This window comes from Coregonus lavaretus (assembly GCF_964263955.1).
Source record: "Coregonus lavaretus genome assembly, chromosome: 4".
Classification (NCBI taxonomy): domain Eukaryota; kingdom Metazoa; phylum Chordata; class Actinopteri; order Salmoniformes; family Salmonidae; genus Coregonus; species Coregonus lavaretus.
In genome coordinates, this window is record NC_139991.1 from 21,448,988 (window position 1) to 21,473,941 (window position 24,954).

At 42.5% G+C, this 24,954-nt stretch overlaps 1 protein-coding gene across 1 annotated transcript; it reads right to left on the minus strand.

Annotated features, from left to right (window-relative positions):
• Positions 1 to 1,929: 1,929 nt before the first annotated feature.
• LOC311127216 (retinaldehyde-binding protein 1-like) lies at positions 1,930 to 23,373 on the minus strand (the record flags this gene model as incomplete). Its single annotated transcript, XM_084159012.1, has 6 exons — positions 23,251 to 23,373; positions 16,272 to 16,476; positions 10,036 to 10,214; positions 9,370 to 9,528; positions 7,683 to 7,793; positions 1,930 to 2,076 (listed from the first exon to the last, which is right to left on the minus strand). Exons 1-6 carry the CDS (start codon positions 23,362 to 23,364, stop codon positions 1,930 to 1,932), a joined length of 915 nt encoding a protein of 304 aa, XP_084015138.1. The 5' UTR covers positions 23,365 to 23,373.
• Positions 23,374 to 24,954: the final 1,581 nt, after the last annotated feature.

The following is a 24,954-nucleotide window of genomic DNA, read 5'->3' on the forward strand; positions in this document are numbered from 1 at the left end:
CTTCTTCCACATTTTGTTACGTTACGGCCTTATTCTAAAATTGATTAAATAGTGTTTTCCCCCCTCATCAATTTACACACAATAACACATAATGACAAAGCAAAAAAAGGTTTTTAGAAATGTTTGCAAAATTTTTTTACAAATAGAATGAAATATCACATTTACACAAGTATTCAGACCCTTTCCTCAGTACTTTGCTGAAGCACGTTTAGCAGCCTCAAGTCTTTTTGGGTATGACGCTACAAGCTTGGCACACCTGTAATTGGGGAGTTTCTCCCATTCTTCTCTGCAGATCCTCTCAAGCTCTGTCAGGTTGGACGGGGAGCTTCGCTGCACAGCTATTTTCAGGTCTCTCCAGAGATGTTCTTCTGGCCACGGACGGCACAGAGAACAATACCTGTTCACATCTGAAAAACAAAGCAATGAGCGCTCCAAACAGCTGACTGACAAAAGCAAACAATGATAAATCAACTGATAAATCTAATGCATTGGAATAAATGCTATTTTTATCAAGGGTGCATGGCAAACAAATGGCGAAAATGAGCAAGTAGCCTACAAATAAAAATGTATGCGTTTAAAGGAGCTCAGCTGAGGCTGAAATTCAGCACTACTGAGTGGACAGTGCTGTGGACAGGGAGACAGTTTGTGCAGCCATGTAGAAATAAAGGGTTTAAACCATGACAGAGAGGTGGGGGTGTTCTTTCATTTGGAAGCTTTTATTTTCATATTTACCACTGTAAAACATATTAACCACTGCATTTTAAACAAATAGGAGAATGGTTAAATTAGCATTATTTAGAGACCCCCCAAAATATTGACTTTTGTTGCATTTAGGGGAGCTAATGTCTCATTCAGGGGAGCTAAGCCCTTTCTAGCTACCCCGTAATTCGCACCCTGCTTGTAAAGATAACATAAACAAACAATCTTTATACACATTTTATTGAAAATAGATTCTTAAAATGAGTCTAATTGATATTCAACAGGTGACAATGATCTATACTACAGAACATTAAATACCTTTCATCATTGTGAACAGCTGAGTTAATTTGTTTTTGTTTTTCATCAATGCTGTCTGTTGTCATGTAAATTCAGGAGTAGCAACTGATGCCATCAATTTGAGGCAAAGGGTCTGACAGAGAGGTGCAGTCCTAGCTAAGCACACCATAGGAGTTCCCATAGTATATAGACACTTCGGTTTACACAAAACATAATGGGAACAGGGGATTTAAGCAATGGCACTGTGTTAAGGAATTTACATATTTTCAATGGATTTTTTCACAGACCATCTATCATATTCGTAATGTTCTTCATAGTCAACTAGCTTGACTGGAATATATTCCTTTATCATTATTCTATTACTAAATTCTATATATATCCTATATGTCTTTTTTTGCAGTCGCAGGCTCGGCAATAGGCTCCTCTAGTAAAGTCACAGTGAAAGTAACGTTTAAGGCGAAGAACACCAATTTCACCTCAGACTGTTACAGTAATAAGCTGTTGGGTCATCTCATCCCCAAATGCTCCTAAATACAGTAGGGATCGTCTTGTTCCCTGTGCATCTTCAAAAGTGTAACTTCTGTATATGGAGGAGATCCACTTTTCTGTGCTGTAAAAAACAACAATTCATATTCTGTACTTTTACTGTCCATGTCCTCTATTCAACATTCCTATTCTTTCTCGCTTGTGTTCCTATTGCCCAGTCGCAAATCAACCACTAGCCCCTAACCGAAGACACTCATCTTGATGCCCACTTGAAGAGCTGATATAACTAAATACCCCTGTAGGAAACAAGGCAGAAACTTCACCCCCACCTATTCTGCCTTTCCGATCTGAGGGAGGATCAAGTGTCCAGGGTTAGGCACTAGCTGTTCGTTTTGGACTGGACCACAGTCTGTTCTAGCCTTCCGTTATAATGTGACAGTATGGTGGTTAGAGCGCTGTATCCTCAGATCCAAACAGCTTGGTAGCGATGGCCTTGCAGTCAGTGATGGGGGCTTTCCCGTCGAAGTCTGCAGGCAGGATGTCAGCGTCAAAGTCCTTCAGGTAGCCATCCAACTCATCACCGTGAACAAAGACCTGCCAAGAGGAGGAGCCACAGACCAAAATTAGAGGAGAGGAAAAGGTAGGTGCACAACACATTTATAATTAACAATTTCAGAGACATGGTTGAATACCAATATTTGAGGCACTGAGTAAAAAATTCAGGGTTACATGTTAAATAGAATTGATAGGTGCACTCGAGGTGGGGCAGAAGCAACCTATGTCCTCGATAAATTACCTTCTATTTCACCTGAGATTGTCCCTTTAGATTTTGAAGGTTTATTTATTAAAATAACTACATGAGAAAAGGTAATTGATGATTGGTAACATTTACAGACCACCCAATGCCCCCAGTAGACTCCATTAACAATATTATCAACACTGTTAATTCAATGCATTGGTCAAATAAATGTATCATCTTAAGTGACTTTAATAAGAATTGGCTCGGAAAATCCTTTGCTAAGGGACAGATTGAAATTTACGTTGGATGGGGGAGCGTCGCTGCACAGCTATTTTCAGGTCTCTCCAGAGATGTTCGATTGGGTTCAAGTCCGGGCACTGGCTGGGCCACTCAAGGACATTCAGAGACTTGTCCCGAAGCCAGTCCTGCGATGTCTTGGCTATGTGCTTAGGGTCATTGTCCTGTTAGAAGGTGAACCTTAGCCCCAGTCTGAGGTCCTGAGCACTCTCAAGCAGGTTTTCATCAAGGGTCTCTCTGTACTTTGCTCCATTCATCTTTTTACAGACAATTCCTTCGACCTCATTACTTAGTTTTGCTCTGACATGCCCTGTCAACTCTGGGACCTTATATAGACAGGTGTGTGCCTTTCCAAATCATGTCCAATCAATTGAATCTACCAGAGGTGGACTCCAATCAAGTTGTAGAAACATCTCAATGATGATCAATGGAAACAGGATGCACCTGAGCTCAATTTCGAGTCTCACAGCAAAGAGTCTGAATCCTTATGTAAATAAAGTATTTTCTGTTTTTATTTTTTATAAATTTGCAAACATTTCTAAAAAACCTGTTTTCACTTTGTTATATGGGGTATTGTGTGTTGATTGAGGGAAATCCATTTTAGAATAAGGCTGTAACGTAACAAAATGTGTAAAAGGTCAAGGGGTCTGAATACTTTCTGAATGCACAGTGGCTTGCGAAAGTATTCACCCCCCTTGGCATTTTTCCTATTTTGTTGCCTTACAACCTGGAATTAAAATGGATTTTTGGGGGGGTTGTATCATTTGATTTACACAACATGCCTACCACTTTGAAGATGCAAAATATTTTTTTATTCGGAAACAGCGTGCTATAACTATTCACCCCCCCCCCCCCCCCCCCCCAAAGTCAATACTTTGTAGAGCCACCTTTTGCAGCAATTACAGCTGCAAGTCTCTTGGGGTATGTCTCTATAAGCTTGGCACATCTAGCCACTGGGATTTTTGCCCATTCTTCAAGGCAAAACTGCTCCAGCTCCTTCAAGTTGGATGGGTTCCGCTGGTGTACAGCAATCTTTAAGTCATACCACAGATTCTCAATTGGATTGAGGTCTGGGCTTTGACTAGGTCATTCCAAGACATTTAAATGTTTCCCCTTAAACCACTCAAGTGTTGCTTTAGCAGTATGCTTAGGGTCATTGTCCTGCTGGAAGGTGGAACCTCCGTCCCAGTCTCAAATCTCTGGAAGAAAGACACAGGTTTCCCTCAAGAATTTCCCTGTATTTAGCGTCATCCATCATTCCTTCAATTCTGACCAGTTTCCCAGTCCCTGCCGATGAAAAACATCCCCACAGCATGATGCTGCCACCACCATGCTTCACTGTGGGGATGGTGTTCTCGGGGTGATGAGAGGTGTTGGGATTGCGTCAGACATAGCATTTTCCTTGATGGCCAAAAAGCTCAATTTTAGTCTCATCTGACCAGAGTACCTTCTTCCATATGTTTGGGGAGTCTCCCACATGCCTTTTGGCGAACACCAAACGTGTTTGCTTATTTTTTTCCTTTAAGCAATGGCTTTTTTCTGGCCACTCTTCCGTAAAGCCCAGCTCTGTGGAGTGTACGGCTTAAAGTGGTCCTATGGACAGATACTCCAATCTCCGCTGTTTCAGGGTTATCGTTGGTCTCTTTGTTGCCTCTCTGATTAATGCCCTCCTTTCCTAGTCCGTGAGTTTTTGTGGGCGGCCCTCTCTTGGCAGGTTTGTTGTGGTGCCATATTCTTTCCATTTTTTAATAATGGATTTAATGGTGCTCCGTGGGATGTTCAAAGTGTTGGATATTTTTTTATAACCCAACCCTGATCTGTACTTCTCCACAACTTTGTCCCTGACCTGTTTGGAGAGCTCCTTGGTCTTCACAGTGCCACTTGCTTGGTGGTGCCCCTTGCTTAGTGGTGTTGCAGACTCTGGGGCCTTTCAGAACTGGTGTATACAGTGGGGGAAAAAAGTATTTAGTCAGCCACCAATTGTGCAAGTTCTCCCACTTAAAAAGATGAGAGAGGCCTGTAATTTTCATCATAGGTACACATCAACTATGACGGACAAAATGAGAAAAAAAAAATCCAGAAAATCACATTGTAGGATTTTTTATGAATTTATTTGCAAATTATGGTGGAAAATAAGTTTTTGGTCAATAACAAAAGTTTGTCAATACTTTGTTATATACCCTTTGTTGGCAATGACACAGGTCAAACGTTTTCTGTAAGTCTTCACAAGGTTTTCACACACTGTTGCTGGTATTTTGGCCCATTCCTCCATGCAGATCTCCTCTAGAGCAGTGATGTTTTGGGGCTGTCGCTGGGCAACACAGACTTTCAACTCCCTCCAAAGATTTTCTATGGGGTTGAGATCTGGAGACTGGCTAGGCCACTCCAGGACCTTGAAATGCTTCTTACGAAGCCAATCCTTCGTTGCCCGGGCGGTGTGTTTGGGATCATTGTCATGCTGAAAGACCCAGCCACGTTTCATCTTCAATGCCCTTGCTGATGGAAGGAGGTTTTCACTCAAAATCTCACGATACATGGCCCCATTTATTATTTCCTTTACACGGATCAGTCGTCCTGGTCCCTTTGCAGAAAAACAGCCCCAAAGCATGATGTTTCCACCCCCATGCTTCACAGTAGGTATGGTGTTCTTTGGATGCAACTCAGCATTCTTTGTCCTCCAAACACGACGAGTTGAGTTTTTACCAAAAAGTTATATTTTGGTTTCATCTGACCATATGACATTCTCCCAATCCTCTTCTGGATCATCCAAATGCACTCTAGCAAACTTCAGACGGGCCTGGACATGTACTGGCTTAAGCAGGGGGACACGTCTGGCACTGCAGGATTTGAGTCCCTGGCGGCGTAGTGTGTTACTGATGGTAGGCTTTGTTACTTTGGTCCCAGCTCTCTGCAGGTCATTCACTAGGTCCCCTTGTGTGGTTCTGGGATTTTTGCTCACCGTTCTTGTGATCATTTTGACCCCACGGGGTGAGATCTTGCGTGGAGCCCCAGATCGAGGGAGATTATCAGTGGTCTTGTATGTCTTCCATTTCCTAATAATTGCTCCCACAGTTGATTTCTTCAAACCAAGCTGCTTACCTATTGCAGATTCAGTCTTCCCAGCCTGGTGCAGGTCTACAATTTTGTTTCTGGTGTCCTTTGACAGCTCTTTGGTCTTGGCCATAGTGGAGTTTGGAGTGTGACTGTTTGAGGTTGTGGACAGGTGTCTTTTATACTGATAACAAGTTCAAACAGGTGCCATTAATACAGGTAACGAGTGGAGGACAGAGGAGCCTCTTAAAGAAGAAGTTACAGGTCTGTGAGAGCCAGAAATCTTGCTTGTTTGTAGGTGACCAAATACTTATTTTCCACCATAATTTGCAAATAAATTCATTAAAAATCCTACAATGTGATTTTCTGGAATTTATTTTCTCAATTTGTCTGTCATAGTTGACGTGTACCTATGATGAAAATAACAGGCCTCTCTAATTTTTTTAAGTGGGAGAACTTGCACAATTGGTGGCTGACTAAATACTTTTTTTCCACACTGTACCGTCAATTCTTGGGTGAGAACCTCCTTCCCTCAGCCAGGGCATTGAAAATGGGTCGTGGATGGGTATTCCAACATGACAATGACCCAAAACACACGGCCAAGGCAGCAAAGGAGTGGCTCAAGAAGAAGCACATTAAGGTCCTGAAGTGGCCTAGCCAGTCTCCAGACCTTAATCCCATAGAAAATCTGTTGCCAAACATCAGCCTCGAAACCTTAATGACTTGGAGAAGATCTGCAAAGAGGAGTGGGACAAAATCCCTCCTGAGATGTGTGCAAACCTGGTGGCCAACTACAAGAAACGTCTGACCTCTGTGATTGCCAACAAGGGTTTTGCCACCAAGTTCTAAGTCATGTTTTGCAGAGGGGTCAAATACTTATTTCCCTCATTAAAATGCAAATCAATTTATAACATTTTTGACATGCGTTTTTCTGGATTTTTTTGTTGTTATTCTGTCTCTCACTGTTCAAATAAACCTACCATTAAAATTATAGACTGATCATTTCTTTGTCAGTGGGCAAACGTACAAAATCAGCAGGGGAACAAATACTTTTTTACCTCACTGTATATTCTCAAAGAAATTACCGGTAGTTCAAAAACTTGCCATCATATTTTTGCCATGCTGCTTTCTTTGTTGACAACTCCAACCACCTCACGCACCTGCTATTCAGCCAATTAGCGGCCGCCACTGATTGGTACCAATTTCTTTTTAAATGTATCGACTTAAATTTCCCTGTATATAGTAAGGAAAACCTAACTATACAAGACTCACACTACTTCTTTCGACAACAGCAGCTATTACAAATTCCAAGGGTACATCATGAGATTGGAGTAAGATCTTTCAGATACAAAGGCCCAACTGACTGGAATCATTTACCTATAGAAATCAGGGCATTAAATCACACAGTGAATTTAAGAAAGCCCTTTTTCAAATGTTAAGAACAAACTGTTTTTAACTATTAGAAAAATCACCATGTAATATGTATAGCTGTAATATAGGTACTTCAGTAGTAGTGTTTTTTTGCTGTTAATGTAAATTTGGATTTTTTATTGTTTCATTGTTGTTATTATTATTAGAAAGTAGTTGCCATATTATTTTTGTTTCGAAGTATTTACATTTTTTTATTTGGACACCTGCATCCTGCAAAATGTCAAATAAATAAATAAATATCTGGTATCTGTATGGAACTACAGAAAAACTATTACGCCAAATACATTGATTATGTTCCCTAATGCTGACATCTTGTTGGAAGCTAAGCTAGAGTGCAAAAACCTTGCCAAACAAGACAATGGAGGAGCCTGAAGGAGAAACAGGTAGCTTAGCGCCATGTAGCCTAGTTCGAATCCCAGAGCCAGCTAGGTGAAAAATCTGTCGATGTGCCCTTGAGCAAGGCGCAACCCTAATTGCTCCTGTAAGTCACTCTGGATAAGAGTGTCTGCTAAAAAAAATTAATCAGACTGGCTATTTGCATCTCCTGCTGCCCTTCTCCCTCCTTTAACCTACCCCATCCCTTCTGCCATTCTCCTTTTCCTCCCGCTCACCCTCTGCCACCATCCCCTTGCACCTCTATTCATACCCTCCAACTCCCCCACCTCTTCCTCCTCCTTCTTACCCTCTCCAGCAGCTTGCTCTTCATGAATGGTTTGACCACGTTGTAAGTGGTGGTGAAGTACCAGGGCTGGTGGGTCACGTGGATTGCCTTGAAACGGGCCGGGAATGAGTCCTGCAGTGCATACAACATAGAGACCAACACAGGCTGGGTCAGACACACTTAGGCAATAAGCACATTTAGCACATCCAGAGAGACATTCCGATAAGAATGCTGAACCACATAATACAAATAGTATCAGTGATCATATTGAGTGGACTTCATTTTCTGTTTGTGGGGAGTGGGACAGCTGGACTGATCACATACTGTACATTGATCTTTCTGTTTTGTTTGGACTGGCTGGTCTGATCAGATCTGAGTAGTTCCTAGACGGTCATGTTAGAATGGATGAATGGTAGTGATAACCACTGGTCTGATTAGGGCCTTGCCTTGTTCAGAAGGCATTCATTATTATAATTGTTTTAATGTACTGAAACAGATAGGCACTACTTGAACTGTAACACTTTACTTGACACCCAGTGTCATAACCATGTCATAATATGTCCTAACAGCTGACATAACTTGTCATAACCTGGTCATAACACTGTCAAGACCCATATATTTATACCTGTTGTGACATATATTGCATTATTTTATGGCTGGTTATGACACCTACATAAGAGTGTCAAAACCCACATTTATTCAAATTAGTTTTTTCCCTGCCAAGAAGTTTCCTTTCGTTTAAAAGTTTGTTTCTTAAATCCTTTGTTGTTGTAATGAATTATTTACAGTAATGTTTTTTTAATCATATTTTAAATAACTTTATGACACTGTCATGAAGCATTATGATCATCCTGTGTCACTTTACTTGGACTAAGAAAATACACTTTATGACACTGTCTAGAAGCATTATGACCATTCTGTGTCACTTTACTTGGACTAAGAAAATGCACTTTATGACACTGTCAAGAAGCATTATGACCATCATATCATATAAGCCAGACAGGCCTATCACGTACATGCCCTTATATCAGTCATCAGTCAAAAAGAGGGTGTCTTGTCCTGCTCCTGAAATCTGCTCCTGCATTCATCCCAGTCACCAGCAACAGAGCATTGGGGAAGGTTAATGTCTGACATCAATGTGTGCGCAATTACAATGATAATTTAATATGGCAAATAAATAATATATATATAACATAAACATACTGTTGACACATAGGCTATGGTGTAATGGAAAGTTTTGCCTTGTGTGGTAGGTTTTGTGGGTTTTGACACTCTTATGTAGCTGTCATAACCAGACATAAAATAACTACGTGGTAGTTTTTGTGGGTTTTTACACTCTTATGTAGGTGTCATAACCAGCCATAAAATAAGGCAATATATGTCACAACAGGTCTAAATATGTGTCATGACAGTGTTATTACCATATTATAACAGGTTATGACAAGTAATGTCTGCTGTTATGACATATTATGACATGGTTATGACCATGTCATAACGTGTTATGACGCTGGGTGTCACATAAAGTGTTACCACTTGAACTGTCCCATTAAGAACGCCCATTTTATTTTTTCGTAGCAAAATGTCTTGCTACATTGTGCCTTACGGAACTGCATCCAGAACTAACAATCTATGGGTATAACTATTTTCTGTGTAAGGGTGCCTTTAAGTCTGATATTGTGTATTGATTTGTGTGTGTTGCTGCTCTGACCTGCATCATGTCCACCATCTTCTTGAGCTCAGTGGGTTTGATGCCAGAGGCGTGCTGCATGGTGAAACCCTTAAAGTTCTCTATCAGGACAAAACCATTGATCTGGGTCTCCTCATTCTCCAACAACTTCTCCAGGATCACACAGTATGCTCGCAGGGTCTATTACAGAGTGGGAGAGAGAGAGGAGGAAGAGGGAGAAAGGAGAGATAAATTCATAAGGTTTGAATGTTTGTCCTAAGAGAAACTGCAGTGTGGCAAATGAAGTAGCTAAGTGCTTTTGGCTTTCAGTTTGTGAGGTAAGCTTTCCTGGTAGTCCAGATCTTCTATAACACCTCTCTGTTTTTTTAATTGTCAGGCCCAAAATATGAACTCTTTAGGATTGGCCTCATTGGTGGTAGTCTGAGTGCCAGTCTGTTTGTATAGCCCCTGGGTAGCCCGCCTCTGGTGCTGCGGACATGAGGACAAAATTGGCTACACAGAACAGATAATACAGAACCAGTCTGATCTGTGGGTTTGGATGAGGATTACAACATTTTTGAAACTTTCCCAAAGTTACCAGGATTTTCAGAAATCCCAGTTGGAGGATTCCCTCCAATCGGGATTTCTAAAATAAAAACAAAAAAAACAAAAATCTGGAATTTTGCAGCCGTAGTTTGTATACTCTACCTCATCGAAGGTGACCTCCTCCAGGTCCCAGTTCTCGATGTTGAAGAGGATCACTACACGGCCGTACTTGTCCCTGCTGGGCAGGACCACAGGGTAGCCCGCCTCGATGGTGCTGCGGACCGCCTCGGGGGTTAGGTTCTCAAACAGCTCAGGGTAGTCCCTCCTAAAGCGCACATAACCTTTGCAGAAACAGCCACAGATATGAAATCAATGAGGTTCCTCTTGAAGAGCACGTATTAACATTGCCCTAACACCACCAATGTAGCCTGTTCCCAGATCTGTTTGGGCTCTTGCCTACTCCATTGGTGTCATTTTGAAGCCAACATTGGCATGACAATGAGTGACATGGAGTTAGCGTGATAGAATAAACAGAATCAGAATCACCTTTATTCGCCAAATACATTTACACATACTCAGAATTGTACTGGTGATATGGTGCTGCTAGTGATAGACAACATTTAGAGACAGAATACAGACAGAGGAATTTAGGCAACACAAAGTTGACATACATTATATACAAACAGACTGGCACTCAGGCTACGACCAATGAGGTCAATCCTAAAGAGTTCATACATTAACCTGACTGAATACATTAACCTGACTGAATGCCCCAGCAAAATGGGATCAATGGTTTAACTACTCATAACACCTGCAAATTCAGATGAATGAAGTCCTTTTTGAAGAACACATGAGGTCAGTACAGTTCATAAGGCTGACACCCCTACGCCCCAAGCAGCACCGAAGCACCACCGCAAAGCGTTATATTTTACAGAGAATGCTGCAGAAGAAGCAACTCTTTCATCCGAGCGCGCGCGCACACACACGGTTGGTTGTTTAAACCTGTCTGAAAAGAGCCTATACTGCACTGAGTATACAAAACATTAAGAACACCTGCTCTTTCCATGGCATTGACTGACCAGGTGAATCCAGGCAAAAGCTATCATCCCTTATTGATGTCACTTGTTAAATCCACTTCGATCAGTGTAGATGAACGGGAGGAGACAGGTTAAATAATAATTTTTAAGTCTTGAGACAATTTAGACATGGATTGTGTATGTGTGCCATTCAGAGGGTGAATGGACACTACAAAATATTGAAGTGCTTTTGAACAGTAGTAGGTGCCAGGTGCACTGGTTTGTGTCAACAACTGCAATGCTGCTGGGTTTTTTACGCTCAACAGTTTCCCGTGTGTATCAAGAATGGTCCACCACCCAAAGGACATCCAGACAACTTGAGGCTGTTCTGAGGGCAAAAGGGGGTGCAACTCAATATTAGGAAGGTGTTCCTAATGTTTGGTTTACTCAGTGTATTTCTTTGTCAAAAAACATAATCTGAGCTGCATGCGCTCCTTCCATTGCCTTCCTTGTAGACAAAATAAAACAGGGTTGGGCGGATTACTTGAAAAATGTACTAGCCTACTAAGCCTACTAACATATTTATTAATAAAGAAAAAACGTGCACATATTCAATAGCCTAGAAGAAACAAAGAAACCAAAAGATACGTTATTTTAACTTTGTAATAATTCATTTTCTTTCAATTTGCTCTAGAATCTATTATCAATAATAAAACTAGGCCTACAATATTTCCTTGAAAAGTAGACTCAAACCGCATATGTTGAATAGGAATTGCCTTGAACTTGTCAGCAGCACACCAAATCTCTCCAGACTCCATCCATTGGAGGAGTATTAGGCTACTAGTGATTGGCACCAATATGTAAAGTCTGCCTGTAGGCTATTAATAGGATACCAATACATTTTTTACGATATGATAAGAAGGGGGAATGTGACTGACCTGCACAGATAGGAAAGTGTCCAGACAACTGTGTGCTGATTGACCAGTAGGCTAGATTTTAATGTTCTGAAAGATTAATTATAATCAATCATCTGAATACTTTTAGAGCCCCCATTGACACCTGATTGGCCATCAGCGGGACAATTAGTCAATATCCCTATATTGATGTTGGTCGTCTGCTATTGTCTGCTTGATTTAAAGCAGTGTCTAGTAACATTTAACAAAGAAAGCAAGGATGTTTCGAAACTGCATTCGTTTTTCCAAACTGCCCCCTGTAATTATTTTTCTTTCATTTAATTGAGTCTTATGATGGAAGCCTGGAGGTTTTTATTCTAGGCATGAAGATATTTCATCATCATGTCTAGATGTGTCACGGTCGTTGAGAGACGGGTCAAACCAAGGTGCACCATGGTATGCGTACATGTTTATTAAGACGAATAAACACTTGACAAAAATAACAAAACAACGAAAATGTGAAGTCCTATGGGCTATACACACAACAAGCCTAACAGGAACACAAATAAAATCCCACAACTAAGGTAGGCAACCATGCGAGGAGCAGGCACGGGCCGTGCGAGGAGCAGGCACGGGCCGTGCCGGACTGGGAACATGCACCACTTGCTTGGTGCGAGAAGCAGGCACGGGGCATACCGGGCTGGGAACTGGTGTTGGAGATCCACGACTGTTCCAGTCCTTCTCTCTCCACTGCCAATCCCCCACCAGTGAGGACTCCTCCGGGATCCCCCACGAGTGAGGGAACAGAAATTAATCGTCGTCTTCCTCCGACTCCTCTGTGTAAAACTGCTCCCATTCCTGCTCCCATGGTTGTAGGGAATCCACCTGGAACCCCCACGGGTGCAATGGTTGGGGCTCTTCTCTCTCGATCCCCGACCAACCCTTTAGCCCCACCCCAACATTTTCTTGGGGCTGCCTCTCAGGCTTCCTCTTCGGCCGGCACCGTTGATGTTGCCGTTGATCCTCTCCTACCCGGGCTTCGTCCTTCGCCCAGGGTCCTTTATCGGCTACACTCTCCTTCATTGCCTCCCGGTAACGACGGCCTCCTCCTCAGTAATTTTCCCCCAACCAAGGAGGACATCTACCAAGGTTACCTCCTGTTGAGTCCCAGGCGTTTGCTCCTTCTGGGCACGCTGCTTGGTCCTTTTATGGTGGGATCTTCTGTCACGGTCGTTGAGAGACGGGTCAGACCAAGGTGCAGCGTGGTATGCGTACATGTTTATTAAGACAAATAAACACTTGACAAAAATAACAAAACAACGAAAATGTGAAGTCCTATGGGCTATACACACAACAAGCCTAACAGGAACACAAATAAAATCCCACAACTAAGGTAGGCAACCAGGCTGCCTAAGTATGATCCCCAATCAGAGACAACGATCGACAGCTGCCTCTGATTGGGAACCACACCCGGCCAACATAGATATACAAAACTAGATATACACATAGAAATTCACACCCTGACCAAACCAACTAAAGACAACCGGGCTCTCAAGGCCAGGGCGTGACAAGATGATAAAAGACTACACTGATATCTTGTGCTTGGCTGCGAAATGTATGTGTCCACATAATATTTAAATTGAGGAAGTGTTATCATAATCATTATTTTACATCCACGGTAGACGTCCCTCCTAATGAAAAGGCAGCCCATCCTGCTGACATGAGCTGCTGAACAGCGCACTTGCACTTGAGATGCATTCATGGATGAGATAGTAAACTTGCCATTTCCAAAATGTTTTCAATGTAGTCCATTCATATGAAATATGTGCACAGTACTTGATTTTAAGTATCAATTTATCAAATCAGTTCTTGTTTTCTTGCTCTAACTGCAAGCAGCACCTGTCAAACTGTAATGTCTTGGAAAACACAGGGATGTCGTTGCGCACGAAACTCGTAGGCTATTATCATAGGACCTTGGAGTTTGCCAACAAACTGTAGGTTATTCTGTCTGGAATTGTTACTCTCCACCACGTACAAATTGCGATAGAAACAGGCCAATAAGAAAGCTGATAATTTTGCATGTGACTTGATGGTGAGAGCCCAATAATACATTCCCATGCAGTCCCTTTAATCATAGGCTATTGGTACTTTGTGCCTCCATTTCTATACAAATAGTATTTTTTTTACCAGATCCGAATATTTTACCAGATCCGAATATTTTCGCATGAACTGTATAATCACAGTTTCTAAACCCAGAGACGCAACATCGCTAGACTTCTGGGAACGCTTGCGAAACAGACCAAACAGACCAGGCCGGGGGTTGGGGTTTGAGAAGTCAGTGAAAGAAGTGAACAATTATTTCTTAGTTGTTAATTTTCTCAAAATCGAATGGCACAACCTAGATTCGAGCCAATGTCTTAAATAGTTGAACATCTTATTACTCCAACCTCGTGAAAGTGACAAACTGACACGTTTTCATTTTAGTCAAAAACGACTTTATATTGAAGGAGTGCATTTTGATTTGATGGTAAGCCACGGCTGCCACCTCTACAATATATTTTTTAAAGGTTCAAAATGTAACCCCTCCCATCACAAAAATGTTCCGGTTTGAACCTTTACACAGGGGTTCCTCAAATACCCTTTTCAGAGGGGTTCCTCAAGGAACCTTTTTAAACTAGAAAGGTTCCGCCGGTGTGGCACCCAAAAGGTTATTCCAGGCACCTTTACATCTAAGAGTGTAAAGTGCATAGAGGGCGAGTGTGCTGTGGGCTCTGTATACAGCGTTGGCCCCTCGCTGATGTATTTTCCTCAACAAAAAGCAGCATAAGCCCCACCACTAGTATTTAGGACTGTCCGCAATTGTAAACATTTGTCGCTGTGCTTTCACATGGTGAGCAAAGACAATAACACCAGTTTCCCCCGCCTCTCCTCTCCTGCCCTAGCCCCTTCATACTGCAGAACCAATTAACCTCACGGTGTGTGTGTGCCTCGCCATATCCCTTTATACTGGACCACCAATTAACTCCAGAGAACAAGTGCATTCCTCTCTCACATTGAACCCACAAGGAAATAATGTGTGTGTTACATAATCATAGTATAATGCAATAAAAGTTACAACTAACTCATTTCACCTCTTTAGCGCAGTCCGCTGTAAGAGACGTGTGTTTATTTGCATGTCTCTGTAGCATGTTTATAGCCAGGTGTGTGTGTGTGTGTGTGTGTGTGTGTGTGCACATAAGTGTACACGTCTGTGTGTGTATGTGTGTGTGTGCATATATATGATTGTGCGTGGGTGTGTGAAAGAGAGGAAGAGGAGGGATGAAAGCACAGCCCGTCTCTGTCTCTGTTCCCAGCAGAACACTGCAGGCGTATAGGCTTAACAGACTTTCTGCCCTATTTGTGTATAAAAGAGCTCCTTTGTCCATGGGACTTTGAAAATAACTAAGTCCACAATTAATGAACAGTATTCTCTCTGTCTTAGTGATGAGCAGGCTTCAGAGACTCAAAACAGAGCACAAAAGAGATTTGGCACTAAATTACTCAATCTATTACACAATGTTTATGGCAGAGAAAGCATGGGAGACCAGAGGTACAATATGCAGTGTGGGACAGAGAGATGCTATTTCATCTGAACACACATCAGGGTAATTCAGACAGGATGAAGATGATGATAACAACACTACATATGATGAATATGATGTCTCCCCAATATTCTTCTCTACAATTCTTTGATTAATTGATTGACCATTTACCACAGCTTGATTAAATGGCTGGATGGGTTGGTGGGTGAGTGGATGGATGGTGGGAGGGAGAGATTAACGGATAGATTTATGGGTGGGTGGATGGATGGATGCCATTTCTTTCCTTTGAGGCCTCCACACCAGCCAATATTTGTCCTTGAGGCCTCCATTATTAGCCAGATAATGATCAAGTCAGACAGGCCCACTGGGCTGAAAATGGACCAGCCCAACTGGCCAATTCACTCCTGATGGATGGATTGAACTAGTCTGATCCTTCCGGCCATTGAGAAAAGGAGCATCATGCAGGAAACATGCATCCCTTAGAAAAATAGGAGCTATCTAGGACCTAAATGGATTCTTCGGCTGTCCCCATAGGAGAACCCTTTGAAGAACCCTTTTTGGTTCCAGGTAGAACCCTTTTGGTTCCAGGTAGGACCCTTTCCACAGAGGGTTCTACATTAAACCCAAAAGGGTTCTACGTGGAACCAAAAAGGGTTCTCCCTAGAACCAAAAAGGGTTCTCCTATGGTGACAGCCGAAGAACCCTTTTGGAACCCTTTTTTTCTAAGAGTGTACACAGAGTAGGCACCCCCTCTACCTCTTACGCAGTTTTTCCAGAAATCGTGATTGGAAGATTCCAGAATCAGGAAGAAATCAGCAGAATATCCTCCAACCAGGATTAATGGAACATTTGGGGAACGTTACTGGAATTTTTGCAAACCTACTCTTACTATAGCCTTTCCCACTCACCCTTCAGGAGCTCGTGGGCTCTGGCCACGTCAAACTTGCGGGCTCTGATGAAGCGCAGCAGCAGGGAGTCTGGTTTGTCCCCGAAGCGCTCCTGCACCGTCTTAGCCAGGTCATCCCCCTCTCCCGCCTTTTCTTTCATCATGGCCCTAAGCTCCTTCAGAGATGACACTCTCCTTTCTTCCGTCTCGTTGAGTTCATCCTTCGCCTGGAAGAGACACGAGTTAATCTAATTTGGAAGGAACAGGCGCGACTCTTGCTGTAACTCAGGGTGTTTTCACATATAGTACTCTTTAAAAGAACCAATCTCAGTCTGGGGTAAAATAAATAGCAAAATAACTCAGTTCTCTTTGTGTTCACACTGCCCTCTTCTTTGAATGAGGACTCAACTCTTTTGCCAGTTCAGTTCACCTATTTTGTGGTCTGAGTCCTCTTTGCATTCACATTGTTATGTTTAGAAAGGAACCAAGATCGTTTTCCAACATTCACTCAATACAAAGGGCAGGACAAGCCATTTTGTACACTGCTCAAAAAAATAAAGGGAACACTAAAATAACACATCCTAGATCTGAATGAATGAAATAATCTTATTAAATACTTTTTTCTTTACATAGTTGAATGTGCTGACAACAAAATCACACAAAAATTATCAATGGAAATCAAATGTATCAACCCATGGAGGTCTGGATTTGGAGTCACCCTCAAAATTAAAGTGGAAAACCACACTACAGGCTGATCCAACTTTGATGTAATGTCCTTAAAACAAGTCAAAATTAGGCTCAGTAGTGTGTGTGGCCTCCACCTGCCTGTATGACCTCCCTACAACGCCTGGGCATGCTCCTGATGAGGTGGCGGATGGTCTCCTGAGGGATCTCCTCCCAGGCCTGGACTAAAGCATCCGCCAACTCCTGGACAGTCTGTGGTGCAACGTGGCGTTGGTGGATGGAGCGAGACATGATGTCCCAGATGTGCTCAATTGGATTCAGGTCTGGGGAACGGGCGGTCCATAGCATCAATACCTTCCTCTTGCAGGAACTGCTGACACACTCCAGCCACATGAGGTCTAGCATTGTCTTGCATTAGGAGGAACCCAGGGCCAACCGCAACAACATATGGTCTCACAAGGGGTCTGAGGATCTCATCTCGGTACCTAATGGCAGTCAGGCTACCTCTGGCGAGCACATGGAGGGCTGTGCGGCCCCCCAAAGAAATGCCACCCCACACCATGACTGACCCACCGCCAAACCGGTCATTCTGGAGGATGTTGCAGGCAGCAGAACGTTCTCCACGGCGTCTCCAGACTCTGTCATGTCTGTCACATGTGCTCAGTGTGAACCTGCTTTCATCTGTGAAGAGCACAGGGCGCCAGTGGTGAATTTGCCAATCTTGGTGTTCTCTGGCAAATGCCAAACGTCCTGCACGGTGTTGAGCTGTAAGCACAACCCCCACCTGTGGACGTCGGGCCCTCATACCACCCTCTTGGAGTCTGTTTCTGACCGTTTGAGCAGACACATGCACATTTGTGGCCTGCTGGAGGTCATTTTGCAGGGCTCTGGCAGTGCTCCTCCTGCTCCTCCTTGCACAAAGGCGGAGGTAGCAGTCCTGCTGCTGGGTTGTTGCCCTCCTACGGCCTCCTCCATGTCTCCTGATGTACTGGCCTGTCTCCTGGTAGCGCCTCCATGCTCTGGACACTACGCTGACAGACACAGCAAACCTTCTTGCCACAGCTCGCATTGATGTGCCATCCTGGATGAGCTGCACTACCTGAGCCACTTGTGTGGGTTGTAGACTCCGTCTCATGCTACCACTAGAGTGAAAGCACTGCCAGCATTCAAAAGTGACCAAAACATCAGCCAGGAAGCATAGGAACTGAGAAGTGGTCTGTTGTCACCACCTGCAAAACCACTCCTTTATTGGGGGTGTCTTGCTAATTGCCTATAATTTCCACCTGTTGTCTATTCCATTTGCACAACAGCATGTGACATTTATTGTCAATCAGTGTTGGTTCCTAAGTGGACAGTTTGATTTCACAGAAGTGTGATTGACTTGGAGTTACATTGTGTTGTTTAAGTGTTCCCTTTATTTTTTTGCAGTGTATTATCGGACAGCTATATATACCTACTTACATTTTGGAAGCTAATAGCTTAATTTTTTATAGCTTTATAGTATTCACCCCCCTTGGCATTTGTCCTATTTTGTTGCCTTACAACCTGGAATTCAAATTGATTTTTTGGGGGTTTGTATCATTTGATTTACACAACATGCCACTTTGAAGATGCAAACAATTTTTGGGGGTGAAATAAACAAGAAATAAGACAAAAAAACAGAAAACTTGAGCGTGCATAACTATTCACCCCCAAAGTCAATACTTTGTAGAGCCACCTTTTGCAGCAATTACAGCTGCAAGTCTCTTGGGGTACAGTTAAAGTTGGAATATTACATACACTTAGGTTGGAGTCATTAAAACTGGTTTTTCAACCACCCCACAAATTTCTTGTTAACAAACCATCGTTTTGGCAAGTCGGTTATGACATCTACTTTGTCCATGACACAAGTACGTTTTCCAACAATTGTTTATAATTCACTGTATCACAATTCCAGTGGCTCAGAAGTTTACATACACTAAGTTGACTGTGCCATTAAACAGCTTGGAAAATTCCAGAAAATTATGTCATGACTTTAGAAACTTCTGATAGGCTAATTGACATAATTTGAGTCAATTGGAGGTGTACCTGTGGATGTATTTCAAGGCCTACCTTCAAACGCAGTGCCTCTTTGCTTGACATCATGGGAAAATCAAATGAAATCAGCCAAGACCTCAGAAAAAAAATTGTAGACCTCCACAAATCTGGTTCATCCTTAGGAGCAATTTCCAAATGCGTGAAGGTACCACGTTCATCAGTACAAACAATAGTATGCAAGTATAAACACCATGGGACCACGCAGCCGTCATACAGCTCAGGAAGGAGACGCGTTCTGTCTACTAGAGATGAACGTACTTTGGTGCGAAAAGTGCAAATCAATCCCAGAACAACAGCAAAGGACCTTGTGAAGATGCTGGAGGAAAAAGGTACAAAAGTATCTATATCCACAGTAAAACGAGTCCTATATCGCCATAACCTGAAAGGCCGCTCAGCAAGGAAGAAGCCACTGCTCCAAAACCGCCATAAAAAACACAGACTACGTTTTGCAACTGCATATGGGGACAAATATCGTACTTTTTGGAGAAATGTCCTCTGGTCTGATGAAACAAAAATAGAACAGTTTGGCCATAATAACCATCTTTATGTTTGGAGGAAAAAGAGGGATCCTTGCAAGCCGAATAACACCATCCCAACCGTGAAGCACGGGGGTGGCAGCATCATGCCGTGGGGGTGCTTTGCTGCATGAGGGACTGGTGCACTTCACAAAATAAATGGCATCATGACGAAGGAAAATTATGTGGATATATTGAAGCAACATCTCAAGACATCAGTCAGTAAGTTAAAGCTTGGTCTCAAATGGGTCTTCCAAATGGACAATGACCCCAAGCATACTTCCAAAGTTGTGGCAAAATGGCTTAAGGACAACAAAGTCAAGGTATTGGAGTGGCCATCACAAAGCCCTGACCTCAATCCTATAGAAAATCTGTGGGCAGAACTGAAAAAGCATGTGCGAGCAAGGAGTCCTACAAACCTGATTCAGTTACACCAGCTCTGTCAGGAGGAATGGGCCAGAATCCACCCAACTTATTGTGTAGGGGTGTAACGATCCATCTACTACATCGATGTATCGATTTATATTCCTATGATTCAACTACATCGATCTGTGCTCGGCGAGTTGGCCTTTTGGACAACATATATCGATCTAACATCGTTTTTAAATGTAATAAATCGATTGTATCGATACTAGGAAATAACCCATTGGATTTAAGCATGTCAGACTTTATATGGATGTTTTTTCTTAGCATTTGAATGATAAAGGCTTTAAACATTACTCGATTCAGTCTGCCTATCCGTGACGTCATCGCGCCAGCAGCAGCGCAAAGGCGCCAAGACAACAAAACATAGCGGACGACAGAGGAGAAGCCGACGAGCGAGAAATTATCAAGCCACCATTGCGGTCCTTACAAGAAACAGGAATCTAGGAAACTTCACCTGCACTGTCCAGTATCCTGGTATTTATTTCAGTCACATTGGTTGAATTTTTGGCTAAAAGGTTACTGAATCGATTTCAAGTCACTGAATCGTTTCGGATCGTATCGTTCTAAATGAACCAATATCGTCCTTGAATCGTATCGACAACCACGAATCGTGATACAAATCGAATCGTTGTTAAAACGAATCGTTACACCCCTATTATTGTGGGAAGCTTGTGGAAGTCTACACGAAACGTTTGACCCAAGTTAAACAATTTAAAGGCAATGCTACCAAATACCAATTGAGTGTATGTTAACTTCTGACCCACTGGGAATGTGATGAAAGAAATAAAAGCTGAAATAAATCATTCTCTCTACTATTATTCTGACATTTCTCATTCTTAAAATAAATTGGTGATCCTAACTGACCTCAGACAGGGATTTTTTTACTAGGATTAAATGTCAGGAATTGTGAAAAACTGAGTTTAAATGTACTTGGCTAAGGTGTATGTAAACCTCAGATTTCAACTGTATGTCTCTATAAGCTTGGCACATCTAGCCACTGGGATTTTTGCCCATTCTTCAAGGCAAAACTGCTCCCGCTCCTTCAAGTTGGATGGGTTCTGCTGGTGTACAGCAATCTTTAAGTCATACCACATATTCTCAATTGGATTGAGGTCTGGGCTTTGACTAGGCCATTCCAAGACATTTAAATGTTTCCCCTTAAACCACTCGAGTGTTGCTTTAGCAGTATGCTTAGGGTCATTGTCCTGCTGGAAGGTGAACCTCCGTCCAAGTCTCAAATCTCTGGAAGACTGAAACAGCTTTCCCTCAAGAATTTCCCTTTTATTTAGCACCATCCATCATTCCTTCAATTCTGACCAGTCTCCCAGTCCCTGCCGATGAAAAACATCAGATGGTGTTCTCGGGGTGATGAGAGGTGTTGGGTTGGTGCCAGACATAGCATTTTCCTTGATGGCCAAAAAGCTCAATTTTAGTCTCATCTGACCAGAGTACCTTCTTCCATATGTTTGGGGAGTCTCCCACATGGCTTTTGGTGAACACCAAACGTGTTTGCTTATTTTTTTATTTAAGCAAAGGCTTTTTTCTGGCCACTCTTCCGTAAAGCCCAGCTCTGTGGAGTGTACAGCTTAAAGTGGTCCTATAGACAGATACTCCAATCTCCGCTGTGGGGCTTTGCAGCTCCTTCAGGGTTATCTTTGGTCTCTTTGTTGCTCTCTGATTAATGCCCTCCTTGCCTGGTCCATGAGTTTTGGTGGGCGGCCCTCTCTTGGCATGTTTGTTGTGGTGCCATATTCTTTCCATTTTTTAATAATGGATTTAATGGTGCTCCGTGGGATGTTCAAATTTTCGGATATTTTTTTATAACCCAACCCTGATCTGTACTTCTCCACAACTTTGTCCCTGACCTGTTTGGAGAGCTCCTTGGTCTTCATGGTGCCGCTTGCTTGGTGGTGCCCCTTGCTTAGTTGTGTTGCAGACTCTGGGGCCTTTCAGAACAGTTGTATATATACTGAGATCATGTGACACTTAGATTGCACACAGGTGGACTTTATTTAACTAATTATGTGACTTCTGAAGGTAATTGGTTGCACCAGATCTTATTTAGGGGCTTCATAGCAAAGGGGGTGAATACATATGCACGCACCACTTTTCCGGTATTAGTTTTTTAGAATATTTTGAAACAAGTTATTTTTTTCATTTCACTTCACCAATTTGGACTATTTTGTGTATGTCCATTACATGAAATCCAAATTAAAATCTGAAATATTTTGTTGTCTTCTCACACTATTCAAAGCCCACAATCAAATAAACTGTTCATGAAGCTCTCTTAGCCTGTAGATCACATATTGCAAACAAATAATCTGAACATCGTGTCGGTACAAAGCTCCACACACATTTTTGTATTTCTGTGCATCCTTGACAATCGCTATGGTTCACTCCTACAGACTGTGAGTCATGTGGCCGTGGCTTGCTATATAAAGCAGGCAGACAGGCATCGAGCCATTCAGTTACTGTTTGATTGAATGTTAGAATTGGCAAAACTAGTGACCTAAGCGACTTTGAGCGTGGTATAATTGTCGGTGCCAGGCAAGCTGGTTCCAGTATCTCAGAAATGGCCAGCCTCCTGGGCTTTTCACGTACGACAGTGTCTAGGGTTTACCGAAAATGGTGCGACAAACAAAAAACATCCAGTCAGCGGCAGTCCTGTGGGTGAAAACAGCTTGTTGATGAGAGAGGTCGAAGGAGAATGGCAAGAATCGTGCAAGCTAAGAGGCGGGTCACAAACACGCAAATATTGGTGGTGCGCACAATGGCATCTCGGAACACACAATTCATCGGTCCTTGTCACGGATGGGCTATTGCAGCAGGCGACCACACCGGCTTCCACTCCTTTCAGCTAAAAACAAGAAGAAGTGGGCATGCGATCACCAACACTGGACAATTGAGGAGTGGAAAAACATTGCCTGGTCCGACAAATCCTGGTCCTGTAGCGTCATGCTGATGGCAGAGTCAGGATTTGGCGTAAGCAGCATGAGTTCATGGCCCCATCCTGCCTGGTGTCAATGGTACAGGCTGGTGCCGGTGGTGTAATAGTGTGGGGAATGTTTTCCTGGCACACGTTAGATCCCTTGATACCAATTGAGCAACGTGTCCATGCCCCGGAGAATTCAGGCTGTTCTGGAGGCAAAGGGGGTTCGACCTGGTACTAGATGGGTGCACCTAATAAACTGGCCACTGAGTGTATGTGCAGGCAATACGTTATTTTTTATAGTACATATTTTATTGGGATTGAAAATGTCATAAACAACAATAGGATTTTTAAGGTGTTATAGGTATTACCTTCTGTATTGTGTGTACAGGCAGTTTGGGACAGGGTCCAAACACAGGCCCGTGGTCCTTCACAGTCAGATGCTCCAGCTTGGACCTCATGGCCTGCTCCTCCTCCGACACCATACGGAACGTTCCGGTCTAGACAGATGGACATGATCAGGGTTTCACTGATAGATGAAGAACCTGTTTGAATTCCTTCATTCTTAATTTCCTCCTTTCCTTGTGTAATCATTGATCCAACATGATTTAATCGGTGAAAGTAACGTTAATGAATCTTTGCTGTCATCTTTTTGGTGGCCCTATTTGAATACTTTAAAAAATGCATCACTCCATCATTCCTTTACTTAACCTTTACGGGATCGGTGTCCTGTATATGGGATGGTTGAGCTAACGTGCGCTTATGTGATTAGCATGACTGTTGTAAGTAACATCAAACTTTCCAGGACATAGACATGTCTTATATGGGCAGAAAGCTTACATTCTTGTTAATCTAACTGCACTGTCCAATTTACAGTAGCTATTACAGTGAAAAAATACCATGCTATTGTTTGAGGAGAGTGCACAACAACGAAAAATTGGTTTGATACATTCACCTCTGAAGGTAAATAATGTACTTACATTCAGTAATCTTGCTCTGATTTGTCATCCTAAGGGTCCCAGAGATAAAATGGAGCATAGTTTTGTTTGATAAAATCCATTTTATATATATTCAAATGTAGGAACTGGGTTCTACAGTTTGAACCCCTGCTGTCTCGGGCTCCACACCCACCCCACCCTGCCAGCTAGATCTGTGAAAGTTAGTGTATAAGCTGTATCATGATCCACCCTCCTGTAGCTCAGTTGGTAGAGCATGGTGCTTGCAACGCCAGGGTTGTGGGTTCAATTCCCACAGGGTGCCAGTATGAAAAATGTATGCACTCACTAACTGTAAGTCGCTCTGGATAAGAGCGTCTGCTAAATGACTAAAATGTAAATGTATGACATTCCTGGGAGTGTGTAAACTTACATTTTGTATTACCATATACTTTTTTTGTATGTTCTCTATAGTTATGTACTTGCAAATGTATCAATTGACCAATTTGGCACATTTGGGCAGACTTGATACAAAATAGTCCAGTATTGCAATGCTTCACTGGATCAATCTGAAACTTTGCACACACCCTGCTGCCATCTAGTGGCCATATTCTAAATTGCGCCTAAACTGCAATATTATATTGTGGCCTTTCTCTTGTATTTCAAAAATGATGGGACAAAAATAATTATAGAACACAGATGTTTTTTTGTTTGTATTATCTTTTACCAGATCTAATGTGTTATATTCACCTACATTAATTTAACATTTCCACAAACTTCAAAGTGTTTCCTTTCAAATGGTATCAAGAAAATGCATATCCTTGCTTCAGGTCCTGAGCTACAGGTAGTTAGATTAAGGTATGTCATTTTAGGCGAAGATTGAAAAAAAGGGTCCGATCCTTAAGAGGTTAATTCATGGAAAGGTTATTGGAATTGGCAACCTCACTCTGTAAGAGGGTTTGGGTTCAGTTCCTTTTCAATTAATGTCAATACAGGGTGAATCTCAATGTCTACGGACAAACTGCAGGTGTAGACAGAAAAACATTTGAGAAATTCATACCAGCAGATACACACAGTCAAGCAAAGACACAAACACACACACACACACGCACACGCACACACGCACACACACACACGCAC